Source organism: Rousettus aegyptiacus, unplaced genomic scaffold (assembly GCF_014176215.1).
Source record: "Rousettus aegyptiacus isolate mRouAeg1 unplaced genomic scaffold, mRouAeg1.p scaffold_m13_p_7, whole genome shotgun sequence".
Classification (NCBI taxonomy): domain Eukaryota; kingdom Metazoa; phylum Chordata; class Mammalia; order Chiroptera; family Pteropodidae; genus Rousettus; species Rousettus aegyptiacus.
The window spans coordinates 55,886,216-55,910,748 of NW_023416310.1; the positions used below are offsets into that span (position 1 = coordinate 55,886,216).

The following is a 24,533-nucleotide window of genomic DNA, read 5'->3' on the forward strand; positions in this document are numbered from 1 at the left end:
TATTTTGACAACTTTTTAGCATATTTTATAGCTATTGTCAAAATTTTAAGTTTTCTTAGCCACATATTAGAAAATTTCCATTTAGGAAGAGGCAGAGTATAAAGTGATAAATGATAATGAAGACTATTTGGTTAACTTGCACTAATTTTACTCTACAGAAGACACAAGGGGAATTTTTTAATCCTTAATGGAAATATACTTGAAAATGCGATTTCATAATGATCCATTATTTTATTATTAATATTGATGAACACTTATCACAGAAGTATAAAACCATATAAAGTTATAATAAAATCATAACAATTGGAAAAAGTCAATGTTCATCAATAGAGGGTTAATAAAATGTGTTAGGGTATATCCACTCAAAGAAAGGCAATGTAGACATTAAAGATTACAATATGTATTTGTATGTATTAATATGGAAACATAAAAGTAGCTAATATTTATTGTGTGCTTACTATGTGTCAGCTACTAAAGTATTTTTGTATTTTCACATAGAGAAAACTGTTTGTAACTGTAATAACTGTACCAGAAAGTGAACACGTCTGTGCACCCACTACTCATGTCAATGACTATAGTATTACTGGTAGCTTCACTATCCCGTTTTAGCAATGACCCTTTCTCCCTCTCCAGAGGCAGCCACTACCCTGAATTCTAATGCCATAAATGAGTTTTGCTTGTTTATGAACTTTATTTAAACAGAACCATGCAGCAGTGTGCTCTTTATTTGATTTTCTCTCTTTCCTGAGATTCCTCTGTGTTGTTGTGTGGATGTAACTTATTATCTGCATTTGTTGCTATAATGTATTTCATTGTATGCCACAATTTAATTATTCATTTCACAGTCAGCAGACATTAGGACTGTTTATGGTTTTCGACAATGATGGATAATGCTTCTAGGAATATCCTTATATATGTTTGCATGTTTTAACTCATTTAGTCCCTAGAACGCCAATAAGGTTTTATTATTCGCATTTTATGGAGAAGGAAACCAAGACATAGGAGAGGTTAAGTAACTTGCCCAGGATCACGCAAATAATAAATGGAGAAACAGAATTCAAGCTTAGGCAGTCTGCTTCCAATGGTTAATAGTCTGCTATTAACTGCTGTACTATATACTGTACTCCATACAGAGCAGACAACAAAAAGTAGCAATAATATATATATTTTTTTGCTTAGGAACAATACATGTATGTTTAGATAGATTGCTAGAGAGAGCAAAAGTGCCAACAAGTACTTTATGTGTAATCATGCATTTTAAAAAGCATGATGCACACACACAAAAATGATAGCAGAAGTTCTCTCCAGCAAGTGCTTCTTCTATAGAGGGTTTGGAATTAACTCATCACTCGAGCAAAGTACTGCAACTTTATTGTTTCCATAAATGATATCATCTTGCTGTCAAGACCGCCACTCCTGCTGATGGAAGGAGTTAGAGAAAAAACCTAAATGTGACAATTGATGATAACTCTATTTATTTCAATTTGAATTGTCTGTTTCATTTTAATGTGGTCTTTGGGGGACAGATTTTAGTTCAAAATCTGAACTCTCTATCAGATACTTCTTCTTTTAATTTAGTTACTTATTATCTAATAATAATTTTATTAGTATTTTTAATTTTTTTATTGGTTAATAAGTATTTTTTTATTATTATTAGTTTCAAGTATACAGTACATTGCTTAAACATTTATATAGTTTATAAAACAATCCCCTTAGTTGCTCTTTCTCTCCTCTGGCTCTCCACCTAGCCATTACATTAATGCTAACTGCGTTCCCTATGCTGTGCTCCCCATCCCTATTGAGCACTTCTTTACCCTTGTCATCATCCCCTCCCACCTCTTGCTCCATAAGGGGAAATCAGCATTTTGGCCCGATGGATGGATGGATAGAGGGGAGGAACATTCGATCCTCATGCAGCCCTCTGGACAACAGGGGTTCCAGTGCAGTTGTCTAGGCTGGTCCTGGTCATCCCAGGCAGCTGTCAGACAACAGTCCTTCCTCATGCTTTAAGTACTGTGACGGTCTTGCTGCTGCAGTTTGTTATTTCTGCCACAGTCACAGCCTCAATCTGTGAGTTTCTCTTCCTGACCTTGGACTTCTGGGCCACCAGTTCTTTCAGCAGCTCCCACTGTTAGAATCGAGGCACATAAGAACTTCACAATCCCTTACATACCACTCTACACCATGAGGCACCGGAAGGTCAACACAAGCCCCTTTTGCCCGGACACTTGCCTTAGCTTTTTCTAATCAAGAGCATGTTGCTATTTTGAAGGAAGGGCCATGCTGTATCAGAGATGGAATAATTGGCCTCCACACACTCTGGTTCTAATAGTTTTTCAGATCCTTACAATTTTCTCAGATTTTTTCAAACCTATTTAGGAATTTCTACTTTGTTCCTAAACTTCACCATTCCCATTCACTGGGTGGGGTTTCAACCCCAACAGGTCAGCCAGAAGAAAACATGTCTGACCATTTATTCTTTATTTTCTCTCTTCCTCCCTCTCAGAAATCAAAGGCTTTCTGTTTCCTTTATTGTAAAATGGAAATTTTCCTTATATTGTAGTTTCTTCTTTCTTTTCCCTGTTACATTCACCTCTTCTTACCTGAAGTCATGTTTGTGGAAGGAGTGTAGGAAATGAAAGCAGATGAGGGAAAATATATTCTGTGCTATTTAAAAAGACTATTATCCCCATGGCACTTTCTTGTACATTTCTGTACTTTTTACTGTATACTTGCGTGCTCTATAGTTCAGGAAAAACAAACATTTTAACATATTTTATTAAAATCAGAGTGAAAGAGAATTAGAATATTTTTGAATATTTTTTAAATTTAATTGAATGATCTACATCAAAAAGTAGGAATGACTAATTAAAAACTATGTTAATTTTACAGGATCCACAGATTTTGGATATTAGTGCTGACCCAGACAAAGTAAAGCTCATGTTGAATGATCTACAATTGGTTCTAGATGATCTTCAGAAACGTGCATTTCAATATAAATCTTATCAGAAAAATTTTAAGGTAATGATAACTCTACATCTATTTTTAAAATGCGTGCATAGAAATGACATTGATGCACAAGCACTCTCAGCAATGTGTAAAACGATTTAATGTTTGGAGACCTTATGCTAGTCTCTGTGCTGGAAAAGTCTGAAACAATTATGATGTGTTCTCTGTCTTCGAAGTGTTTAAAGATTAGTACACGTGAGAGACAAAATATCTTTCTTATTAAAAAGTAACTGTGAATTATAGAATTATAGATAAACCCTCAGATCAGAGGCTATGATTTCTATGTTAAAATGTATGCGGATTTTTAAATGTGGTCAATTTAATCCTCTCTATTCTTTTCTATATAATATTCAAGTTTCTTTTATATTTATGTGTGTAATGATTCCATGAATATTGCCTGATTTTCCCTGGTTTGATATGCCAGTTTATGAAAAAAGAGAGTTTGGCTAAGCCAGGGATGGATGGATCCAAGGAAGCAGGTTTGAAAGGCTAAAAGATATTCCTCAAAAAAAGAGAGAGAGACAGAGAGAGAGAAAGAGAGAGAGAGAGACAGACAGAGAGAGAGAGAGAGAGAGAGAGACAGAGAGAGACAGAGAGAGAGAGAAATGAATGAGAAATATAAATGCTCTAAATAGCTATTAGGGAGACCAAAATAAAAAGGAGAATAGAAAAGAAAAGACTTCAAGGGTCAAAACCAGGGGAACACCAGCAATGAGAGAGGTACTGTTAGTCTTCCCCAAAGTCTTGGATGAGTGCCTGGACTTCATGTGGGAATGCACATAGCTTTTCAGAGCTTCAAATGGGTGTCCAGAAAGTGGTCCAAAGAGCTGTCCATTCCAGAACCCAGGAGTTGGTGGCGCGATCTGCAAAACAATGAGTTAACTTATTTATTTGCAATATTTCTCTTTCTTAACACATGCATTTATCAGTATAAATTTCCATCTCAGAACTGTGTTTGTAGAATCCCATAGGTTTTAGTGTACTGTGTTCTCATGTTCATTTGTTTCAAGTTTTTTAAATTTTTCTTTGGTTTACTCTTTGACCCATTGGTTGTTCAGGAGTGTGTTGTTTTGTTCCCACGTGTTTGTAAGTTTTCCAGCTTTTCTCTTGTTGATTTCTAGTTTCATACCATTGTGGTTGGAAAAGATACATGGTATGATATCAATCCTTTTAAATTTTCTAATACTTGTTTTGCAGCCTATCATATGATCTGTCCTTGGGAATGTTCCGTGTGCACTTGAAAAGAATATATATTCTGCTGCTGTTAGATGAAACATTCAAAACCCTAGCTTATCACAGGGTTCACAGTTTCTGTGCAACCAATTCCTGGAGGTTTCCCAACCTCCAAGCCAAGGCAGTCTTAAAATGCTTTATGAAAACACCTTCTTCAGATTTTCCTGCAGCCTTTCTCTCTATGGGTTTTATATACAACCAATGGAGTTAGAAAGAGGTAATAAATCAGGTTGTCCTCTCCATCTTAAATCTCCCCATCCTGCCTACCAACTATTCATGAATGCCTCTTTCCCCTTCTATTATCTAAGTACATAAACTCTAAAGGAAATTAGTGCTTCTGAAGACTCATCTGTTTACCAAAAAAGGCCAGGAATGTATATACATGTATGATCTAACTTGAGAAAAAAAATCCCATGGTACTCTTGTAATATTTATGTTGTTGGAGAATACTTAAGTTCTAAGGAAATATAAAGTTATATTTTATCACTCAAATGGAAATTTGAATTTACATGGGGTTTTATGATTGTTTCATTTGTTTCCATCTCTCTTTTTCTTTCCCTATGTAAGATCCCCCTATATTCTGCTTAGTCACTGTATCAAGAATTACTAATAGGGTAACATAAGGTTTTTCTATCTGAAAATTAAACAGTGCATTTTGCTTATTACATTTTTAAAGGTGGAAGTGTCCAAGTTTGAAGCTCTGGAAGAAGTTAGTGCTGAATTGAAGCTCAAACAATTGCTCTGGGATTCTTTATCTGAATGGGACCAACTCCAACAAGAATGGTTAAAGGTAAAAAACAAAAACAAAAAACAAACAAAAAAACAACTCCATTTCTAAATTATTTTTGTATTAAACTTACAATCCTAATAATATGCATTATAATTTTTTAACAATCCGATATGCTTTTAATTTCAGTAGAACATGCACTGTTATAATTTTATGGTAATTATTATCAGTTTTTTAGTGAAGTGCACAAAGGTCTTTCTATTGCCATATACCACAGAGCAGAATGCGTTGTTGTGAGTCAGGCTTCCCGGGTCCCCTTTAAGAAGGCTAAATGAAGGCAGCACCAAAGAACCTTTGACTGCTTTGCAGTTTTCAAACATAGTGTCATCATGATACACTATACGCAAGTGTTCTTAAGGATTGTAGGTTTTTACTTGCGACCTACACACTCTATTTTTCTGTTAGCGTAGATTTCTTTCTTATTGTCGAAAAAAAAGGAAGGAAGATGTTCTGTTCACTGTGGTAAAATAGAATCAGAGTGATAAAATCTAGGATCTTCCCTTGAGAGTTCAATGGTAAATTCCCTTAATTAGGGGGCAAAGTACCATAGAGTTTGGTTTCTAGAGTCTACCTTTACATCCAAACCTCAACAAGGGTCACCTCTTTAAGAAGGCGGAATGGTTGGCCATCTCTACTTTCAAGTGTGATGTGGACATGTTAGAAATACCATTATATTCACAAATACTGTCTTACACTTGTTCATTCATCCTGCCTATGCTGATACTCATAATTAGAAATCACATGCCTGGTTTAAATAAGAGTGACATAGGAAATGGTTCTCAGATAATGTTCTAGCTGCTCGAACCCTCACAGAACTTACCATTTTATGGGGAAAACTAAAAACAAACAAATATGTAATAGCAAAGACTTTTAAGTGCTTTTATGTAATTCATTTATCACTTATCTCTGAAGTAGAAAATGCTCCTGAGGAATAAAGAATAAACTTAGAGAGTTTTCTGATTACCAACATAGATTAGAAAAGTAGCTTTCAAAATGGGATGAATTTACTGTAGGAAATGCACAAAAAGGCATATTAGAGGTCAGAAAGAAAGTGTTGAAACTGGGGGAAAAAAAGAAAAATCAAGGTTTACAAATTTTCTATTGCCTTCAGTCCATGTGACCATCTGACATGTCAATATATGGGTGTACTCATATGTTTATATAACTAAGAAATATATTTATAGATACATGTATATTTGGAGGTACCTCTTTAAATCATTTAAGGGGTACATAATCAAATAATAAGAGAATACTAGGTGAGAAATTTCTAATTAGCAAAAAAAAGATTGCCTATTTATATCCTTACAAGGTTTGGCCCTCAGGAATAAATTACAGGAACTGCAGTACTGCATTTGATGATGTGTGAGACAAGGACATGAAAAGAATAAACAAGGGATGCCTGACATACTATTGGCAATCTTAACAAGTAAAGCTATTTCCAAAAGTATAGAGTTGACTTGGATTAACAATTTAACCACTGGAAAATCTGAGTAAAGTAAAAAATTTCACTATTTCTAGCTTACCTTTTATCATGTCTTAACTTTTTTTATTTCTTAATATTCATAGTCCAAATTTGACTGCCTGGATCCAGAACTCCTAAACAGTCAAGTTTCTAAATATGCCAAATTTGTGAATCAATTGGAAAAAGGCTTGCCACCCAACAGTGTAGTGCCCCAACTAAAACAGAAGGTTGAAAAAATGAAAGAAAAGGTAAGTTTAGTAGAAATTATTTCAAATACTCCAGGTCAATCAGTAACTGTTTGATGCTAATGATACCAAAGTCGGGAATTGTTCCTTGTTTAAATTAGTCAGCTTTGCAGAGAGAAAGAGAAGAATAAACAAATTGCATTTTTGCAGAGGCATAGACTGCATCTCTGTCTTCAACTGGCCAGATCATGCTGCTGAATACTTGTTTAGAAGGGGCCTTCAGAGTAAGTTTCCCAAGCTTTAGGGGAAATAGTGCAGGAGTGGGTTGTAGCTATGACAAAGTACCTATCTGCTCGGCCTGCAGACAACCAGATGACACTGGAGTAGCCTCGTCCATTTACACCACCGCACCAAACAAATATGCCATTTTCCAGACGCGCCATGGTGTGTGGAAGGTTGGGAAGCCCGGGAGTAGGTGTGCAGGGCTGGCTCATTGAAACCTATCACTGCTAAACCAGAACTTGAAATGGGAAGGAACAGGGAAATTATTTTATTCTTTTATACAGTTTTATATATTTTTAAAGATTAAAAGGACTAAAAGAAGGCAAGGGAAGAAAAAGTAAGCAAAGCTTCAGTCTCAATGAGAAACAAATGTGCCCTTTTGAAAAGAGTTTTTTCAGTTTTTTCCCCCTTTAGCCTTATAATATCTAGTCAAAACACTTTTCAAAAGTTACTTGTGTCAACTTCCTTCTTCTTTACTACTTTTAGTGTGATTATATCATACAATTGTAAACAAAGTCATTTGTCACAGTCTGCATTCCATCTTTTATTTCTTTGAAATCCTGGTTGATTTCTTCTTCAAACTTGCACATGGTAAAGTCACTTTTTGTAGTATACAATTCTATGGAATTTTACAAATGGGTAGAGCCATATACCTAACACAAAAGTACCATACAGAATAGTTCCATCACTCCCCACCTCCTTCATGCTGTATCTTTCTAGTCAGCTCTTCCTTCCATCCCAGCTCTAGGCAACCACTGATCTGTGTTCTGTTCCTGTAGTTCTTTCTTTTACAGAATATGATATAAATGGAATAATATAGTATGAAGCCTTTAGTGGCTGGAATTGTTCACTAGAAAAATGCATATAAGATATATCTATATACTCATACCCAGAATACAAAACATATTCTTATAACTCAGAAATTAAAAGACAACCCTTTAAAATGGGCAAGGGATTTGAATAGATATTTTCCCAAAGAAGTTACATGAAAAAGATACTGAACATCATTAGTCAACAGGGAAATATAAATCAAAGCCACAATAAGATACCACTTTATATCCCGTAGAATAACTATGATCAGAAAGACAGATTATGTAAGTGTCAGCAAGGATCAGGAACCCTCATGTTTGAGATTATAAAGTGGTACAGGCTCTTTGAAAAACAGTTTGGCAGCTTCTCAAATGTTAAACATAAAGTTATCATATTACCAAGTCATTCCACCTGTAGGTATATGACTAAGAGAAGTGAAAACATGTTCACAAGAAAACGTTTATATGAATGTTTGTAGCAACGTTATTCATTATAGTCCAAAGTAGCAAAGTACCAAGTGTCCATCAACTAATGAATAAATAAATAAAATGTGATATATCTATAAAATGGAATATCATTCAGCAATAAGAATGAATAAAGTACTGGCATAGGCTATGGTACTGGCATAGATGAACCTTGAAAACATTATACTAAGTGAAAGAAGCCAGTCACAAAAAGACTGCATAACATATGATGTCATTGATATGATATGTCTAGGATAGAGAAATCCATAGAGAGAGGAAGTAGGCTAGTGGTTACCAGGCACTGTGAAGAAGGAAAAACAAGTAGTGACAGTTAATGGGTATGGGATTTCCTTTTGGGACAATAGTTGTAAAACTCTACAAATTGGATTTTTTTACTTTTTGAAAAATATTTTATATTTTTAAAATATACCAAATGATATCATATGAATTTTTAAAAAGCAAAATAATAGTATTTTATCATTTATCATATTGATTGTACTGTTTACTATTTCTGCTCAGCTTAATTAAATATAATGAATTTTACTTTTTGAAAAATAGAAATAATCACACAAAATATATAAACATATAAAACATAAATGTTCCCATAAATTATCCACACAAACACAGCAGGATAATTGAATGCTTGATATTTTTAGAGTCTTTGGAATCCTTTGGTTGATCTCTTTGGTTAATTAGGAGCAGAAATCCACCAAAGCTTGCTCAAATAAAGGGAAAGTTTACAAAAATCTCATAGAAATCCCCAGGGCCAAAAAACTAAGCCTTAGAAAGTCAAGAATTGGATTAAATCTAGGTAGGATATTTTTAAAAAGATTTCTCCATATTATTATATGAAGTAAAGTTCATTAATATTTATTACTGAGTAGTATTCCATTATTTAGATTACCAGTTTGTTAATTCATTCACCTGTTGAAAGACAGATTGTGTCTAGTCTTATAGTGATCATTAATAAGCTGCTATAACTTCCTTGTACAGCTTTTTTGTGAACATGAATTTTTAATTCTCTTGGGTAAATAACTAGGAGTGGGGTTGCTAGGTGGCATGGTAAGTGTATGTTTATAAGAAGCTGCCAAAGTATTTTCAAAAGGCTATAATTTCTCACTTATATGTGGAATCTAAGGAATAAAAGAACAAACTAATCAAAAACAGACCCAAAAATATATAGAGGACAATTTGGTGATGGACAGAGGAGCAGGGGTTTGAGGGGCTGGGAGAATTTGGTGAAGGGTTAAAAAAGTACAAATTAATAGTTGATAGATGGTCACAGGGATGAGGAGCACAGCATAGTGAATGCAGTTAGCATTAATGTATTGGCTAGGTAGAAAGCCAGAGGGGAGAAAGAACAATTAGGGGGATCATTTTATGAACTATATAAGTGTCTAAACAATGTACTGTATGCTTGAAACTAATAAAATAAATTTTTTTTTGAAAAAAGCTGTAATGTTTTGCCTTCCCACGGGAAATGTATGAGAATTCTAGTTGCCCCTCATACTCACTAGCACTTGTTTTCATTAGGCAGTTTTTTCATTTCATTTGGTTTGGTTTTAATTTTAGCCATTATAATAAATGTGTAGTAGTAGCTCATGATGTTCATGGTTTGCATTTTCTAATGACTAATAATGTTGAGCATTTTGTATTATGTCTATTTGCCATCCATATATCTTCTTTGCTGAATTATTTTGCTTAGCATGGTAATCTCAAAATCCATCCATTTCATCACAAATGGCAGTATTTCATTTTTTCTTATGGCTGTGTAATATTCCATTGTATATACATACCACATTTTCTTTATCAAATCATCTATCAAAAGACACTTTGGCTGTTTACATGTCTTGGCCACTGTGAATAATGCTACAATGATCATCAGGGTACATATATATTGATGAATAAATGTTTTCAAATTTTGAGGAGAAATTGGGATAACTAGTGGAGGGATTGCTGAGTCATATGGTAATTCTAGCCTTCTTTTTTGAGGAATCTCCATTCTGTTTTCCATAGTGGCTATACCAATTTACATTCCCATCAGCAGTGTATAAGGGTACCTTTTCCCCTACAACTTCTCCAACATTTGTTATAACTTGTCTTGTTGATAATAGCCATTATAACAGGTGTGAGGTGGTATCTCATTGTGGTTTTGATTCACATTTCCCTAATAGCTAGTGAAGTTGAGCATCTTCTCATATGTCTATTGGCTGTTTTTATGTCTTCTTGGGAGAAATGTTTGTTCAGGTCCTCTGCTCATTTTTTAATTGAATTGTTTGTTTGTGTTTTTTTTTGTTGAGTTATATGAGTTCTTTGTATATTTTGGATATTAGCCCCTTATTGGAGCCATTGTTTTCAAATATCTTCTCCCATTCGGTTGGTTGCCTCTTTGTTTTGTGGATGGTTTCTTTTGCTGTGCAGAAGCTTTGTAGTTTGATATAGTCCCATTCATTTTTGCTTTTATTTCCCTTGCCTTGAGGTCAAATTCATAAAATCCTCTTTAAAACCAAGGTCCATGAGTTTAGTACCTATGTTTTCTTCTGTGCAATTTATTTCTAATATTTCTGTTTGACTTTTAATTATAGTTTTATCTTTCTATTGACAGTTCCCATCTGATCTTGTGTGTTAAAGTCATAATATATTAATTAAAGTCATAATATATTAATCACAATTATTTTAAGTTCCCTGTCTTTTCATTCCAACACGTGTGTCATATCTGAGTCTGATTTTTTTTTGTTTTGGATGTGTGTTTGTCTTACCTTTTCAAATACTTCTTAAATTTTTGTTGAGAGCCAGCTATTTTATGCAATACAGCAAATAATGCCTTTCCTTCTACGTGGCTTTTTTTTTTTGATGTATTATATTAAATCTAGTTAGCAATTGGGGTAGATTTGAGGTTTGTTGTTTCTATAGCTACCCTCAGCATGCCATAGCCTTCAAGTTGTTCTTATGTTTAGGATTTGATCTGATTTGCCAAAGATTATTTTTTCAGTTTCTGTTTTCCCCTGACCTTGTGTCCTTCCTTTGTATTCCATTATTTTTTATCACTAATACTTGTTAGACTAGTAGAAGTGAGGAGGGACATTCCCTGTGTTCTGACTAAACCTCTATCTTAGCAAGGCACTGTGTCCTTTGTTCTCAGAATTCTGACTTTCACAGGTGTTACCTCCCTTCCTCCAACTGTAATAATGAGTCTAGAATGTATTTCTGTCCCTCTCCCTTGGGTAGGGTGTTTTTTCCTCTGTTCTGTTTCTCCAGTTATATACAGATACCTACTACACTGTGTTATCACCAATGCCTTAGGTAAGAATTTTTGTTGCTCCCTTCTCTCACATTAAGTCTTTTGTTCCAGAAGGAAGCTAGGAGAGATGGGTGGGTTAGAATTACAAGAGTGGCTGCTGTTTCCCTCCCCTGCCAACACCATAGGTATAGACTTTTTTAGGAGTTGCCTCAGTCTTCTCTGTGAATACCTCTGTATTTGTAGCCACCAGGTACTTTGTGCTCTCATGCTACCCTACACTCAGTCTTTAGCAATTTATTTGTAAAATTTAACTACATCTTATTACTCGCTTAACTGGCAACCCAAGGCATCTGTCCTAAATAATCAAATTCTCAGCTCCTGTTTCTTGCTGTGGAGAAAACCAGGTACCAGTCTCTACCCAAATTTTGACTTAGTTGGTTGCCCTGCAACTTAGGTTTGTGATGGGTTTGATACAATTCATTAATTTGCCATTTGTTCAGATTTTTTTTGTTGTAAAAGTACAAGTGTTTTTTTTTTTCCACATCTCTTCATTCTCGAATTAAAACCTGTGATTTTAAAATTAAAAGCATGGTGTTTTTGAGAGTATTTATTTTCCAGCTTCCAGTTATCATTGACTTGAGGAACCCAATGTTGAAGCCTAGACATTGGACAGCTATTGAACAAACAGTTGATGCTACTCTAGTGGACCTTGAAATTCCATTAACCTTGGAGAGGCTCTCCGAGTTGCATGTTTTTGACTTTGGCCAAGAAATCCAGGACATTTCTGGACAGGCTTCTGGAGAAGCTGCCTTAGAAACAATTCTTAAAAAGGTAAATCTGAAATATTTATTCCTAAGATAATGAATGTAAACATATTCACATCACCAACTTTTGTTTTATCTGGATAGATTTTTCAACATTGCAGCTTTTACCCCCCTCATTATTACTCCCACTTCCATTATTTCCTTGTGTTTATTATCATTATTATTTATATTTATCTAGAAATAAAATATCTTCTTTCTACTTAGCATATAGCCTAACATGAACTTGATAACAACAGTTTGAAATTTGCATGCCATTTAAAGAACCACATACCAAGGAAGATTTTTTTATACCAAAATACATTATCTTTCAAACTACCAGAGAAGACTGTGTGAAATACTTCAAAAGACATTAAGAATTCTCTACTTAGAATTCTTACTTTCTTGCCTTAACATTCACGCATCTTACCAAACACCTGTGTAAAAGATATTTTTTCTTCTAATTGAAGCATAATATGATAGGAAATATGAGTTAAAGTATTGTAAGTTATTCATATATATTGTTAGTCAATGAAATTAAGTAAATCAGTGTCATCCGAGAAAAGAATTTTCAAGAATTTTAAAGGCAGTAAGAGAACAAGATTATTATGGAGTTTTCATTTATTTTATTCTATATGCATTTATTGAGTATCTAAAAACAAATTAACTTAGATATCCTAAGAGTTGAATTATTTCTAAGGTGGAAGATTCTTGGAAAACAACCGAATTTGTCGTTCTCCCTCACCGTGACACCAAAGATGTATTTATCCTAGGTGGCACAGATGACATACAGGTGAGTAACTGGATTATTGAAAATTTGTGGTAAAAGTTCTGGCCAGATCTAGTCCTTAATCTTTTATGGGAGATTATGATGAAGAAATGAAAGATGAGAGTTAATAAATATGAAAAATCTGATTGGGAAGGCAAAATAATGTGAATAATTGACATGAATGCTTATACATAAAATATTTAGCAAAGCAATAAAAACAGCACATGTATGTAAGAGTTATAATCCTGTAGTTGATAACTTTTGAGGAATTTAGGAAAGCAAAGATATCATTTATGGCTGAAGTAATCAGAGACTCCTTCCTTGACCAGCTAAGACATGCTGGACATTAAAGAGTAAATGGGGTTTGATAGACATATGTGAGAATGAAGGGCATTTCAAACTATTTAAAAATAAGAAACATAAATGAGCATTTCAGGTTTATAGCACACTAAGAAATTAAATCTGCTTGAATTTTTTGAGATTAGGTGTAGATAGCCATGCTCTATGAACAGCAAAAGAAGATGAATCTAACCCATGTGTTTGGAATGTTCTCAGTAACTTAAAATTTAAAGACACATTATTTTTGCAAAGGGATTATGGTCTTATGGCACAGTTAAAAAAAGCAAAGCCCTGGCTCATTAAGGTGTACCCAGGCCGGAATTGGAGATGGAATGGCTTTGCCAGGTATAGGTTTTAAGAGCAAGACAAGATGTCACTCTGGGCAGTGGATGGGAGAACAGATCCAGGATGACAGTCAGTGTAAGGCTAAGTGATGCTAGGTGATAGGCTTATGTTCTCAAGTAGTTTATCATTTAAATAAAGCAATTGAAATTCATTAGATTAACAGACACATTTTTAATGCATATGTTCTCTGAAGGCTTCTGTAGTGTTATAGGGAGGCATAGGGGTGGGAGGTAGAGGGAAAACTTTATAATCATTCAGATCTTGGTATGAATGAGTTCAACTTCCCTCCTCCTCAAGATGATTGAGGGAAAGTGATGTTCCATTGGATAAAAAAGCCAGCTAATTTTGCAAGTCCTGAGTACTTTGAGAAACAAAGACCTGAATGAGCAAATGGTGTAAAGAAGGTACCAGATACTCAAAAGTAGGGGGAGGAGAAGAGTGTTGAACCAAATGAAACTTGCACCATTGATAATTATAGAAACAGCCAATATTTTACAATCAGAAATTCATTGGCGACCTTTGAGAAAACATGAGAGCAGGTCGTAAGCTACAGTAAAGGGGAAGGATAAGGATGGGAAGTGGACAGGGAGGAAACAGTAGATGTGGCTAAGCTATTCATTCAAGAAGTTGGATTGTAAATGGACTCTTGGGATTAAATATCTGTATTTTTGAGAGTCCAAATAAATGATGTTGCATATATTTTATTCTCCATTCCTTAAAGGTCCTTCTTGATGACAGCACCATCAACATTGCAACCATTGCCTCGTCACGTTATGTTGGTCCACTGAAATCTCGAGTAGATGACTGGCAGAAACAACTTGCTTTATTTAATCAAACACTGGTGAGTGAGGATGATTTCATTAATGGACTCAGAGAACTGGAGAGCCACCAGACCTTAGAAATTATTTGTTCAATCATTTAAATATTACATGGTTTAGATATAAGATTTAATTAATGATATTTTATTATGTTCAGAATGTAAGAAAAATACGAGCATATTGAGCTCTTTTTTACATGATTATACCTTCACCCTGTATTAGTCATTATTGCTCTGAAACAAAATGCCACGAACTTAGCGGCATAAAACAATATACATTTATTACCCTTTAGTTTCTGTGGGACAGGAGTTCAGGTGTAGATTAACAGGGTTCCCTGCTTAAAATCTCACAAGGGTTCACTCAAGATGTGGGCCAGGGCTGGATTCTCATCAAAGGTTCAAACAAGAAAGGATCCACTTTAAAGCTCACTTTCAAGGTTGTTGGCAGAAATTATTTCCTTGAAACTCTGGGAATAAGGGCTTCAGTTTCTTGCTGGCTGTCATCTGGAGGCCATCCTCAGCTCCTACATGTTGCCTACAGCTTTGGTTTTTTTTGTTTTCCATGTGGTCTTTCCCTATCATGATGACTTGTTTTATCGGTCTAGCAAGAAGAAAGTCTCTTGGCAAGATAAATATACACATAATTGTGTATGTCCTATTACTTTTGCCACGTTCTACATGGCTAAAAGCAAGCAACTGACACTCAAGAGGAGGGAATCACACAGGATGTGAACACCAGATCTCGGGGCCACTTTATGGGTCTTGCACAACAATCTCAAATTTATTGGAAAAACACTCATTGTTGCTCAAAGTCTCATTGGCACCTTTCCTTGTGGTACACACTTCCTTCTTATTTGATTCTACCTGAGATTATCCCATAGTAAAACAAAAAACTCACTTACACCGATTTCATTTTGTTCCCATCCAATATCTGTCTTAGACTTCAGAGTTGTAGCTTGATTCATGATGTTTAGGTTTCTATATATTCTAATATGAAACGTTACCTGTGAAATAATAAAGGCAGTAGTAGAAAAAGACAATTTTTACAACTTTTTCCATAGAGATCTTTTTCAGGAGTGCATCCTCTTCAATGAGCACTTTATAATCTGACCCCTATCTAGCTTTCTGTACTGATGGCTGAGCCCAATGAAGGGAGGGACTACAAATCAAAGTAAAGAACATGTTTTCATAGAGGATCTTTAAAAGAATCCAGTGCTGATTAGTCGGGACTCTCCAGAGAATTAACCGTATAGAAAGTGTGAGAGCTGAGATAAACCAGAGAGTGGTTGTGACATTACAGCTTATGTGTAACCCCCAAATCTAGAGTGAGAAGTGAGATACTCTTTCATGGGTGTTGGGATTTACACATGAAATAGCAGCAAGCACAGAGAAAGGTGAGGTCTACAGACTAGTTTTGACACTACATTTCTAGTTTCTTTGATGAACTGTGATTGTTTCTAAGAGAAGTAACGAATGATGTCTTTCTTCTTCCCAATCTCCTATATTTGCCACATGTTCTGTCACAGGCAAGTTTTACATTGAAAAAAAAAAAGAATTATATTTTTTAAAAGGGAGAGAGGGAAGAATATACTCATAATTGGAAAAATTTTTTTTTGATAAACCTTTGTATATTTGGAAATAGTGACTAACCTTACCACTTCTGAACCCTTCAGATTTCTTTAAGTAAGCATCTTGCCAGCCACTCCAATACCCTAAACATCTATTCTGGACATTTTTAAATATATTTTTTAATTTGTTTAATTTATTTAATTTATTTACTTATTTACTTATTTATTTATTTGTTGGTCTGTTTTGCTGACGCTCAACGAAATTCAGTACGTTTCAGGTGTACAATTTAACAATAAGGCACATATATATTGCATTGTGTGTTTTGGTGTGGGCCTCTTTGGGTTCATCTTTTCTGGAACTCTCTGTGCTTCTTGTGGTTGTGCCTATTTCCTTTACCAGGTTAGGGAAGTTTCCCATCATTATTTCTTCAAATAGTTTTCAACTTCTTGTTCTCCCTCAGGTACCCCTATGACAGATATTTTTGCATTTAATTTTGTCCTATAGGCTCCTTAAATTATTATGATAGTCCTGGCTTCTTTTTCTTGCCATTCTGATTGAGTATCCTTAGCTTCCCCATCCTCCTTGTCAGCTGTTCGATCCTCTTCTTCATCCACTCTGTTGATTCCCTCTCATATACCACTCTTTATCTCAGGTAATACATTCTTCATTTCTGGCTGATTCCTTTTTATAATTTCCATTTTCATTTTTATGTTTTTTATCTCTTTGGGTAAAGTGCTGAGTTCATCTACACTTCCCAGAAGTTCATTGAGCATCTTTATAACCAGTGTTTCGAATTCTGCATCCGTTAGACTGCTTGTCTTCATTTTTCCTGGATCTCTGTTCTGTTCACTCATATGGTTTCTGCTTCTTCTTCTTCTTCCCATTTTGGCTGCCTTTCTGTGTCTGTTTCTATGTACTAAGCAAAGCTCCTAAGTCTCCCGGTCTTATTAATATGGCTTTGTGTATTAGGCATCCAATAGCACAGTCCTAAGAGAAGTTCAGCTGCAGGCCAAGTTTAACCCCAGCCCGTGTCCCTCCAGGGCCACCTGTTAAGATTCAGCAAGCAATCCACACAGATGCTTTGCTTATAGTTGGCTCAAAAGGACACCCCAGAAACCGAGGCCAACTGCCACCAGTGTGGGTATTAGAGCTGCTCAGCAAAGGACACAGGACTCTCTGAGACTAGAGTGGGGCTGCGAGTTGGGGGAGGCAGAGTTTTAGGGAACCCTCTAGGTGGAGGTTTCTCTGTTACCCAGTTTGATGATGTCTCAGTTATTGTGGTGCTGCGTCCACTCGCAGGGAGCGGGGAGGGCTCAACAGAGGAACAATGGATACCGTCAGCACTTCTGCCTGGTAGAAAGCCTCACCTCTGGCTCTTGCTCCAACAGCTCAGTGTCCCCCAGTAAGTCCTTGGTGCCCCCTGAGCAGCTTACCCTTAGCTGGTCCTCAAAGCAAATAGTTCTGTCACTACGGAAGTCTGTTTGCGGACACGGCCACTTTAAGAGAAACGTCCTCAGCTGCTGGCTGCCACTGCTATAGCCTCTGCCCCATTCAGCCACTTGGGGCCAAGCAGCCTTGTGTCTTTGCCCGCTACTCCCTCCTCTTCTTGCAGGATGATTTCTTATTTTTCTCCCTAGTTGTAGGGCTTGTTCATCTAGACCCCAGGCCACTCTGCTTACTGTTTGCTCCGTGTTTCTATCACACCTTTGATGTAGTCACAAGAGGGAAGAACGAAGCTTCTATTATCTATGACATTTTCCCAGTCGACCTCCGTGATGTAATTATTTTTAATGTAACTGAATATTTTCAATTTAGTGTTAAAATTTTGATAATGTCTATGTTTTTCTCCTAGGAAGAATGGTTGAACTGCCAGAGAAACTGGCTCTACCTAGAAAGTATTTTTAGTGCTCCAGATATTCAGAGGCAATTGCCTGCAGAGGCTAAGATGTTCCTTCAGGTGGATAAGTCATGGAAAGAGATCATGAGGAAGGTGAACCGGCTGCCTAACGCTCTTCGAGCAGCCACTCAACCAGGTATAAAACAAAAATTTAAAAACAAAAAGCTTAATATATAAAATGTTTATCACCTATAAGGGTCTAATAATAGTGGCACCCTTACTTAATCCTTGACTCTAGTCAGCGTTGATGACCAGGAATGTCTGTAGTACATTTGACACTCTTGCAATATGAATTGAGCATCGTTATTAATATTATTTTGTTAATTTTTCTTATTCTTATTATTATCTCTCAGCTTAGTTCATAGTTTTGGGACAGAAGAGTCTGCTTCTTTTAGCTATCTGTCTAATCGGGGCATGCCGCCACAGTGTCAGTCATGCTTCCATTTCACGATTTTGACTATAAGACGTATAGCTACATTCTGCTGACCCATTCTGCTAAAGCTCTCACAGACTTAAAGTCATACAAACTTACTTTTTAAAAATTAACTCATTAAAATCAGTTTAAATATTACCACTAACTATAATTCTAATCTTAAAGTTGACATGTGTTTCAATAAGTTCTGTTTCTAGGGATGTGGAATCAAAGTCTTTCCAGGGGCACATATATGGTTATTAAACTTTATGCTTTGCATCAAAGCCTTAGAAAGCTTTCTCATTGTTTTGGAAATGGGAACACATAACCTATCCTAGCAAATACTTCCAGACAGCTTCTCTGCCAAGCAGAGGCAACCCATTTGGCGGTACTCTTTACCCAAAGACTCTTACATAAAACAGAAGCAGAAAGGAAAAAAACTATGTGGTATGATAGAATTGAAAATTTTAAAACTTTAGGGTTTCTAGAAGCTGCCCACACACCTTGGCTCCTGGTCCTCCTCCAGCTAGCAACTGCGTTGCTCCAACCTCTGCTTTTGTCATCACAGCTCCTTCTCTGCCTCTGATACTCCCGGTTGCCCTCTTATAAAGACCCCTGTGATTACACTGGGTCTACTGGATGATCTAAGATACCCTCCCCATCTCATGATCCTTAATCACATATGCCAAGTTCCTTTTTCTATATAAACTAATATATTCTCAGGTTCTGAGAATTAGGACATGGACACCTCTGAGAGACCTTTGTTCTACCTACCATATCCACTTAATGTGTGTATTCAAACCTTTTGCTGCAAAATATTAATGTATTTGATTACAGAGTGCTGCCCCAGTGTCTTCTAAACTTATTAAATAATATAACTTTCAAAATTAAAAAAATCTGATTCCCAAATGCATCTAGTCCTAGGATTCTAGATAAAGAAGTTTGGACCTGTCTATATCATTTCAGGTGATGATAAAGTTATGAAGAAAAATTAAGCAGGGTAGAGGGGCTGGAGAGTAGCTGGGGACTGTGTATGTGTGTGTGTGTGTGTGTGTGTGTGTGTGTGCATGTTTGTGATAGAAGTCCTTTTTAATAAAGTAGCTTTTGAGCAGAAAGCTTTAGGAATGAGTGAATGAGATGCATATGTACATCTAAGAGAGTATTCTGAAAAGCAATGAGAAGAACAAAAGCAAAGACCTTGAGGTAAGAGTGTTGGCAAGGAAGCACACACAGTTGTTGGCAAGGAAGCAAGAGTGGGCGAAGGCCAGAGCGATGAGCTTGGGTAGGGGCTGAGGACTGGAGTGGGTCATTGATCACATCCTTTGGAACCATGGAAAAGACTGGATTTGATTCTTGAGTGGGTAGATAAGCCAAGCACTGTGATAGGCACCAAAACTTCGAAGTTAAGGGAGACGCGAATCTTGCTCTTTAAGGTGCTACAGTTTACTGATAAAGAAGTGGGATTCATTGCCTCAATTTCAGCATTTAAAGATGGCAAAGGAAACAGAAGACATGATAAGAAAGTGACAGAGAATATATAGTCCTCAGAAAGTTGCTTTGTTTGGATTGTCAAGAAGACATTTGTCTTTGGTTTATGCATTCTCAGCACCCTGAAAGTGATGGATGCCACTTTAAAATGTTTCGAATTAAATAATTGTTCAATTTTGGTAAATGTTAAAATTAACATTATTATTAAAAGTAATACTAACATTCTTAGGCAATCCCACAAATTTTAATTTATTAGACTGTTTTTATCAAATAAAAACAAAGCTTTAAAAATGTCATATCATATTTTACTTCCACTTAAAGTTATATTCTCTATTTATTTTAATATGATTTTACCAATACCTTTTTTTAATGAACAGGACTTCTGGAGACTTTTCAAAACAATAATGCGTTACTTGACCAAATTCAGAAGTGTCTAGAGGCATATTTAGAATCAAAAAGAGTTATCTTTCCAAGGTAAGTTTATAAAGCAAACTATAATATTTTTAGTAGTTAAGACTATCCATTAATTTAAAAGGATATACTTAAAGCAAACCATAACCTCAAAACATTAAGGGAATCAGAAAGGGAAATAAGAACAATATGTGCTCATGGCAGTCCAGCTAATGTCTTGATTAGGGAGTATAAATCTCAAGAGACAATACAATATTTGATCAAGTTTTAAGTGGGTAAGTACTCAAGATGCCCGAAGGATTTTTGATTGCAGCACTGCTTCACTGTTGCGTGTGTATGTGTGTGCCCACATGTGTCCATGTGTCCACAAGTGTGGACACCCGAAAAGTTAAAAAGAACTTCGTTGTCTGAGTGGGTTTCTTTAGGTGAATTGATGACCTAAGACTGTCACTGTAGAAGTTGTCTACAAGATCATTTCACAAATTCCTGTGAATTCTAAAAACATACCAATAATTATGCTCAGTGCTGAAGATACAAAGAGGAAAAGGCTGGATCCCTGCTCTAATGGAACTCATGGTTAGCAGGTGGACAGCCATGTCAATAAACCATTATGATACAATTATGACCAGAGTATGACTATGTGATGGTAGCAAAAGCTCCCAACTTCAGCCACTGGGGCACATTGAACCATGAAGCATGGACATGAGCAATATGGTTCATCTCCCACAGATTTTCCTGTTAATTGTTAAGGAAGTAGGGGTTAAGTTCTGTCCTAGGATCAGCACTGAGGCAGCCAGGGTTAGATGTTTATGTGGGTTACTTGGTTGAGAGGGATTGTTGTTGGGTACCAGTTCAGGGTATGTATGTGCACAGGAAATCCAAGATCCAGAGGATTTAGTTGAGTTTTAACAGACATCATTGGGGTTTGAAGAATCTTATACAAATTTTACACAAATCTTACTAAAATGTCATTCAGGCACCATGATAAATGATGGAAGAGTTAGAGGTTTGGAATGTGCCTTTTATTGATTTCACTCTTAAATCAGTGATTCCCAAACTGGATCCCCCAAGGCCAAAGAAAACTAATACGCTACTTTTGATATTTAAAAAAACACGGGCATAAATTCACCTGTGAAAATATTGAACACCAAAAAAAACCCAGCTTTTTTCCCTTTTGTTTAGAATTACATCAATTAAGTCTGCAATGTTTATTATGTTAGGAGGTTCTGTGAGTTACTGATTTTACTCTACAAGCCTTATGGAAATTCTCTATGAGCCGTAGATCAGATTAGGTCCTGGAGACACAAGATGATGAATACAATACTGTTTCTGCTCTCACAGGGCTCATAGTTCAGTCTTTATAGTTATCTGATTAGTTGTAAACAAGGCTTGGGGACAAATTAATTATGATGGTATGTGTTATGTTAAAGTTGTAGCCAAAAATATCTTTGTGTAACCAAAAATATCTTTATTTGTAACTCATGACAGCCTCTGCACTCTCTGCTGGGGGCTAGTTTCTTTCTGACCCTCTAGACAAAATCTTGATCAAGCCTCATGAATTTCTGGTCATTTTCAGATAATAATGTAAAAAAATCCCTCTAAATGATCTATACTAGTCAAAACTCTGAACTTCTTTCAAAGTTAAAACTTCTCCCTTTCCTGGCCCAACCCTGTTGCAGTGATGATGAGGATGTATGACAATCAACCCTCCTCACTTCCTCTTGGGATTCTGAAGTCTCTGGTTTTGAGCAGAAAAGGGAGGAGAGGCAAGGTGGCAGGAGGAGCCTGACTTGGTCTGTAACCCTCTGGCCTCCTCTCTCCCATGTAGGGCCTGCCTTGGGCTCATGGGGTTACCTCCAAGCCCAAGGGATCTTTCATGAGCACTTTCTTCACAGAAATGAATTGTCTTCTCTGGTCAGGCTCTCCTCCCTCACCCTTGTACCTGGGCATCCAGGTGTGCCCCTACTCCTGTTCTCTTCCTAAGGTTTCTTCATGCCTCTGAATGGTCCTATTGGGAAGGATCTAAGAAAAGCCCATAAAGGATTATACTAGCATAGCCCACATTCATATATGCACAGAACCAAATAAGGTTCTGTAATCACTCATCCATCTATCCAACAAATTATGGATTGAATACCAGATATGGATGAGGTACTAGGTTAGAGTACAAGGAAAATAAATAATATATCTTCACAGGAGAAATTCAAAGCCAAATAACAGACATGTGAACAAATCAGTGTTACAGCAAGAGCTAGCATTTTTTATGATTTTTGTGAATGAAACCTATCTTTTATGTATCAGACGCTAATTCTAGATGTTTGAGGTGAATCTGCACTAATCTTCACAACAATCATATTTAGAAACATGTAGCATCCCCAGAAACCCAGGACCAGTAGGCTTAGAGGTCTAGGAAATCAGTGAATGGGGAAGAAATGTGGCTAAGAGATTTATCTTTTATGTCTATAAAAGGCTTTGCTTCAATTTCAAGTTAAAGTTTAAGCATTTTCTTTAATCCAGATTTTACTTCTTGTCAAATGATGAACTTCTGGAGATTTTGGCCCAGACACGAAATCCCCAAGCTGTGCAGCCACACTTAAGGAAATGCTTCGACTCCATTTCAAAGCTCGAATTTGCTCTCATGCCTCCTGCTGAAGGAAAAATTCCTGGTATGGAAGGAGAGCCAGAAAAAGTTTATACTAATGATATTTTAGCAATGCTGTCACCAGAGGGAGAAAGGGTAAGGTGCTTTTTGTTTCTAATTCATTATAGGTAAACTCTGTTACTCTTCTAGGGTTGACTGTAGAGATTTATTTCTTGTCACTCTAAATGTTTATCAAATGATACCGCTCCTGGTAGTCTGGTGGCTGAGCAGTTTCAGAGATAACCCTGATAAAATTCTTGCCCTTGAAAATCTCTAGTGGAGACAAAGTCAAACAAAAAATTTAAAAGCACTACAGTGGATGCAATAACAGAGGCATGTGCTCTGTTCTTGGAAACAGAGTGGATAAAACTGGAGCCATGTCTTACTCTCCACAACGGACACAAGAGTGGACTGGTTAGGAGCACCGGTTCTACTGGACTAGCCAAACCACCCGGATTCAAGTCTCAACCTGGATTCAAGTCTCAACCTTTAACCTCATCTATAAAAGGGGAATTAGTATTTGTGCCTTAGTAATGAGATGCTGAGGATTTCCAAGTATTAATATATGTAAATTATTTAGAACAGTACCCAGTGAGGGCTATAAAAGTGTGTTTTCATTATTGGCTCATCATTGGCTTCATAGTGTCTCCAGGGCACTGCATGGTGCCTGGAATATAGTAAATGCCCAACAAGCGAACTATGGAGAACTAAGTGACGTCACAGAGAATCACACATGCGCGCACACACAGCCAGCCAAGGAAGGTGGAGAGGAGGCACAGGAGAGAGCGCATGCCAGACGTGGGAACTGTGCTGGGAAATGCCAAGGATGTCAGTCCAGTTAGAGCACAGTAGTGTTTCCCCAGGAGTGAAGGAGCCCATAAATCTTGTACTTGTCCGGAATTGATTTTCCTGCAAAAGAATGTGCTCATTCCTCATGCGGAAGAGGGAGGGGAGGACCAAGGCTAGGATCCAGGGAAAGCATGAAATTTAAAGGGAGGGTAGAATAGATGCGGGAGACCCAGGCAAGCAGGGCAGTCAGGTACTTAGAAATACAAGAAATAAATATGAAAAGGACTGGAAAGTGTCAATTGGATTGAACAGGTGAGAGAACATTGCTCACCTTAATGACCTTAACAGGTCTTAGGAGTGATTAGAGCCAAAAATCAGATGAAAGCAAGGAGGAAAAGAAAGCAAAGGAACTTTTGTAGAGTACATGGACTCCTCTTGCAGGGAGCTGGCTCCAAAGGGAAGCAGTAAAATAAAGCAATAAGTAGAGGTAGTAAAGGGAGGTGGAGCAATAGGAAGTTCTGGTACTTGTGGTCAGGCTTCCGTGTTTACCTGGCTCGGGGTTCTGTTATGGAGAGCCATGCAATGAGCCATGCTGTCGTTGTTGTGACTGTCTCCTAGGTTAGCTTGGGAAAAGGCCTCAAGGCCCGAGGCAATGTGGAGGAATGGCTCGGTAAAGTGGAAGAAGCAATGTTCACGTCCTTGCGTCGCCTGTGCAAAGCTGCCATTGCTGACTATCAGGGGAAACCGAGGACAGAATGGGTGATAGCTGGCCACCCTTCTCAA

General features: G+C 36.6%; 1 protein-coding gene across 9 annotated transcripts in view; it reads left to right on the forward strand.

The window, feature by feature from the left end:
* Positions 1-24,533, forward strand: part of DNAH6 (dynein axonemal heavy chain 6) — a 233,798-nt gene that overhangs the window by 49,436 nt on the left and 159,829 nt on the right. For all 9 annotated transcript variants that reach the window (XM_036224313.1, XM_036224314.1, XM_036224318.1 and 6 more), the window contains 10 exons: positions 2,893-3,021; positions 4,919-5,032; positions 6,596-6,739; positions 12,092-12,304; positions 12,974-13,066; positions 14,448-14,567; positions 17,965-18,145; positions 20,287-20,383; positions 22,838-23,057; positions 24,369-24,533. In XM_036224313.1, the coding sequence (XP_036080206.1) occupies positions 2,893-3,021; positions 4,919-5,032; positions 6,596-6,739; positions 12,092-12,304; positions 12,974-13,066; positions 14,448-14,567; positions 17,965-18,145; positions 20,287-20,383; positions 22,838-23,057; positions 24,369-24,533 (1,476 nt within the window). The remainder of the gene's footprint in view (positions 1-2,892; positions 3,022-4,918; positions 5,033-6,595; positions 6,740-12,091; positions 12,305-12,973; positions 13,067-14,447; positions 14,568-17,964; positions 18,146-20,286; positions 20,384-22,837; positions 23,058-24,368) is intronic.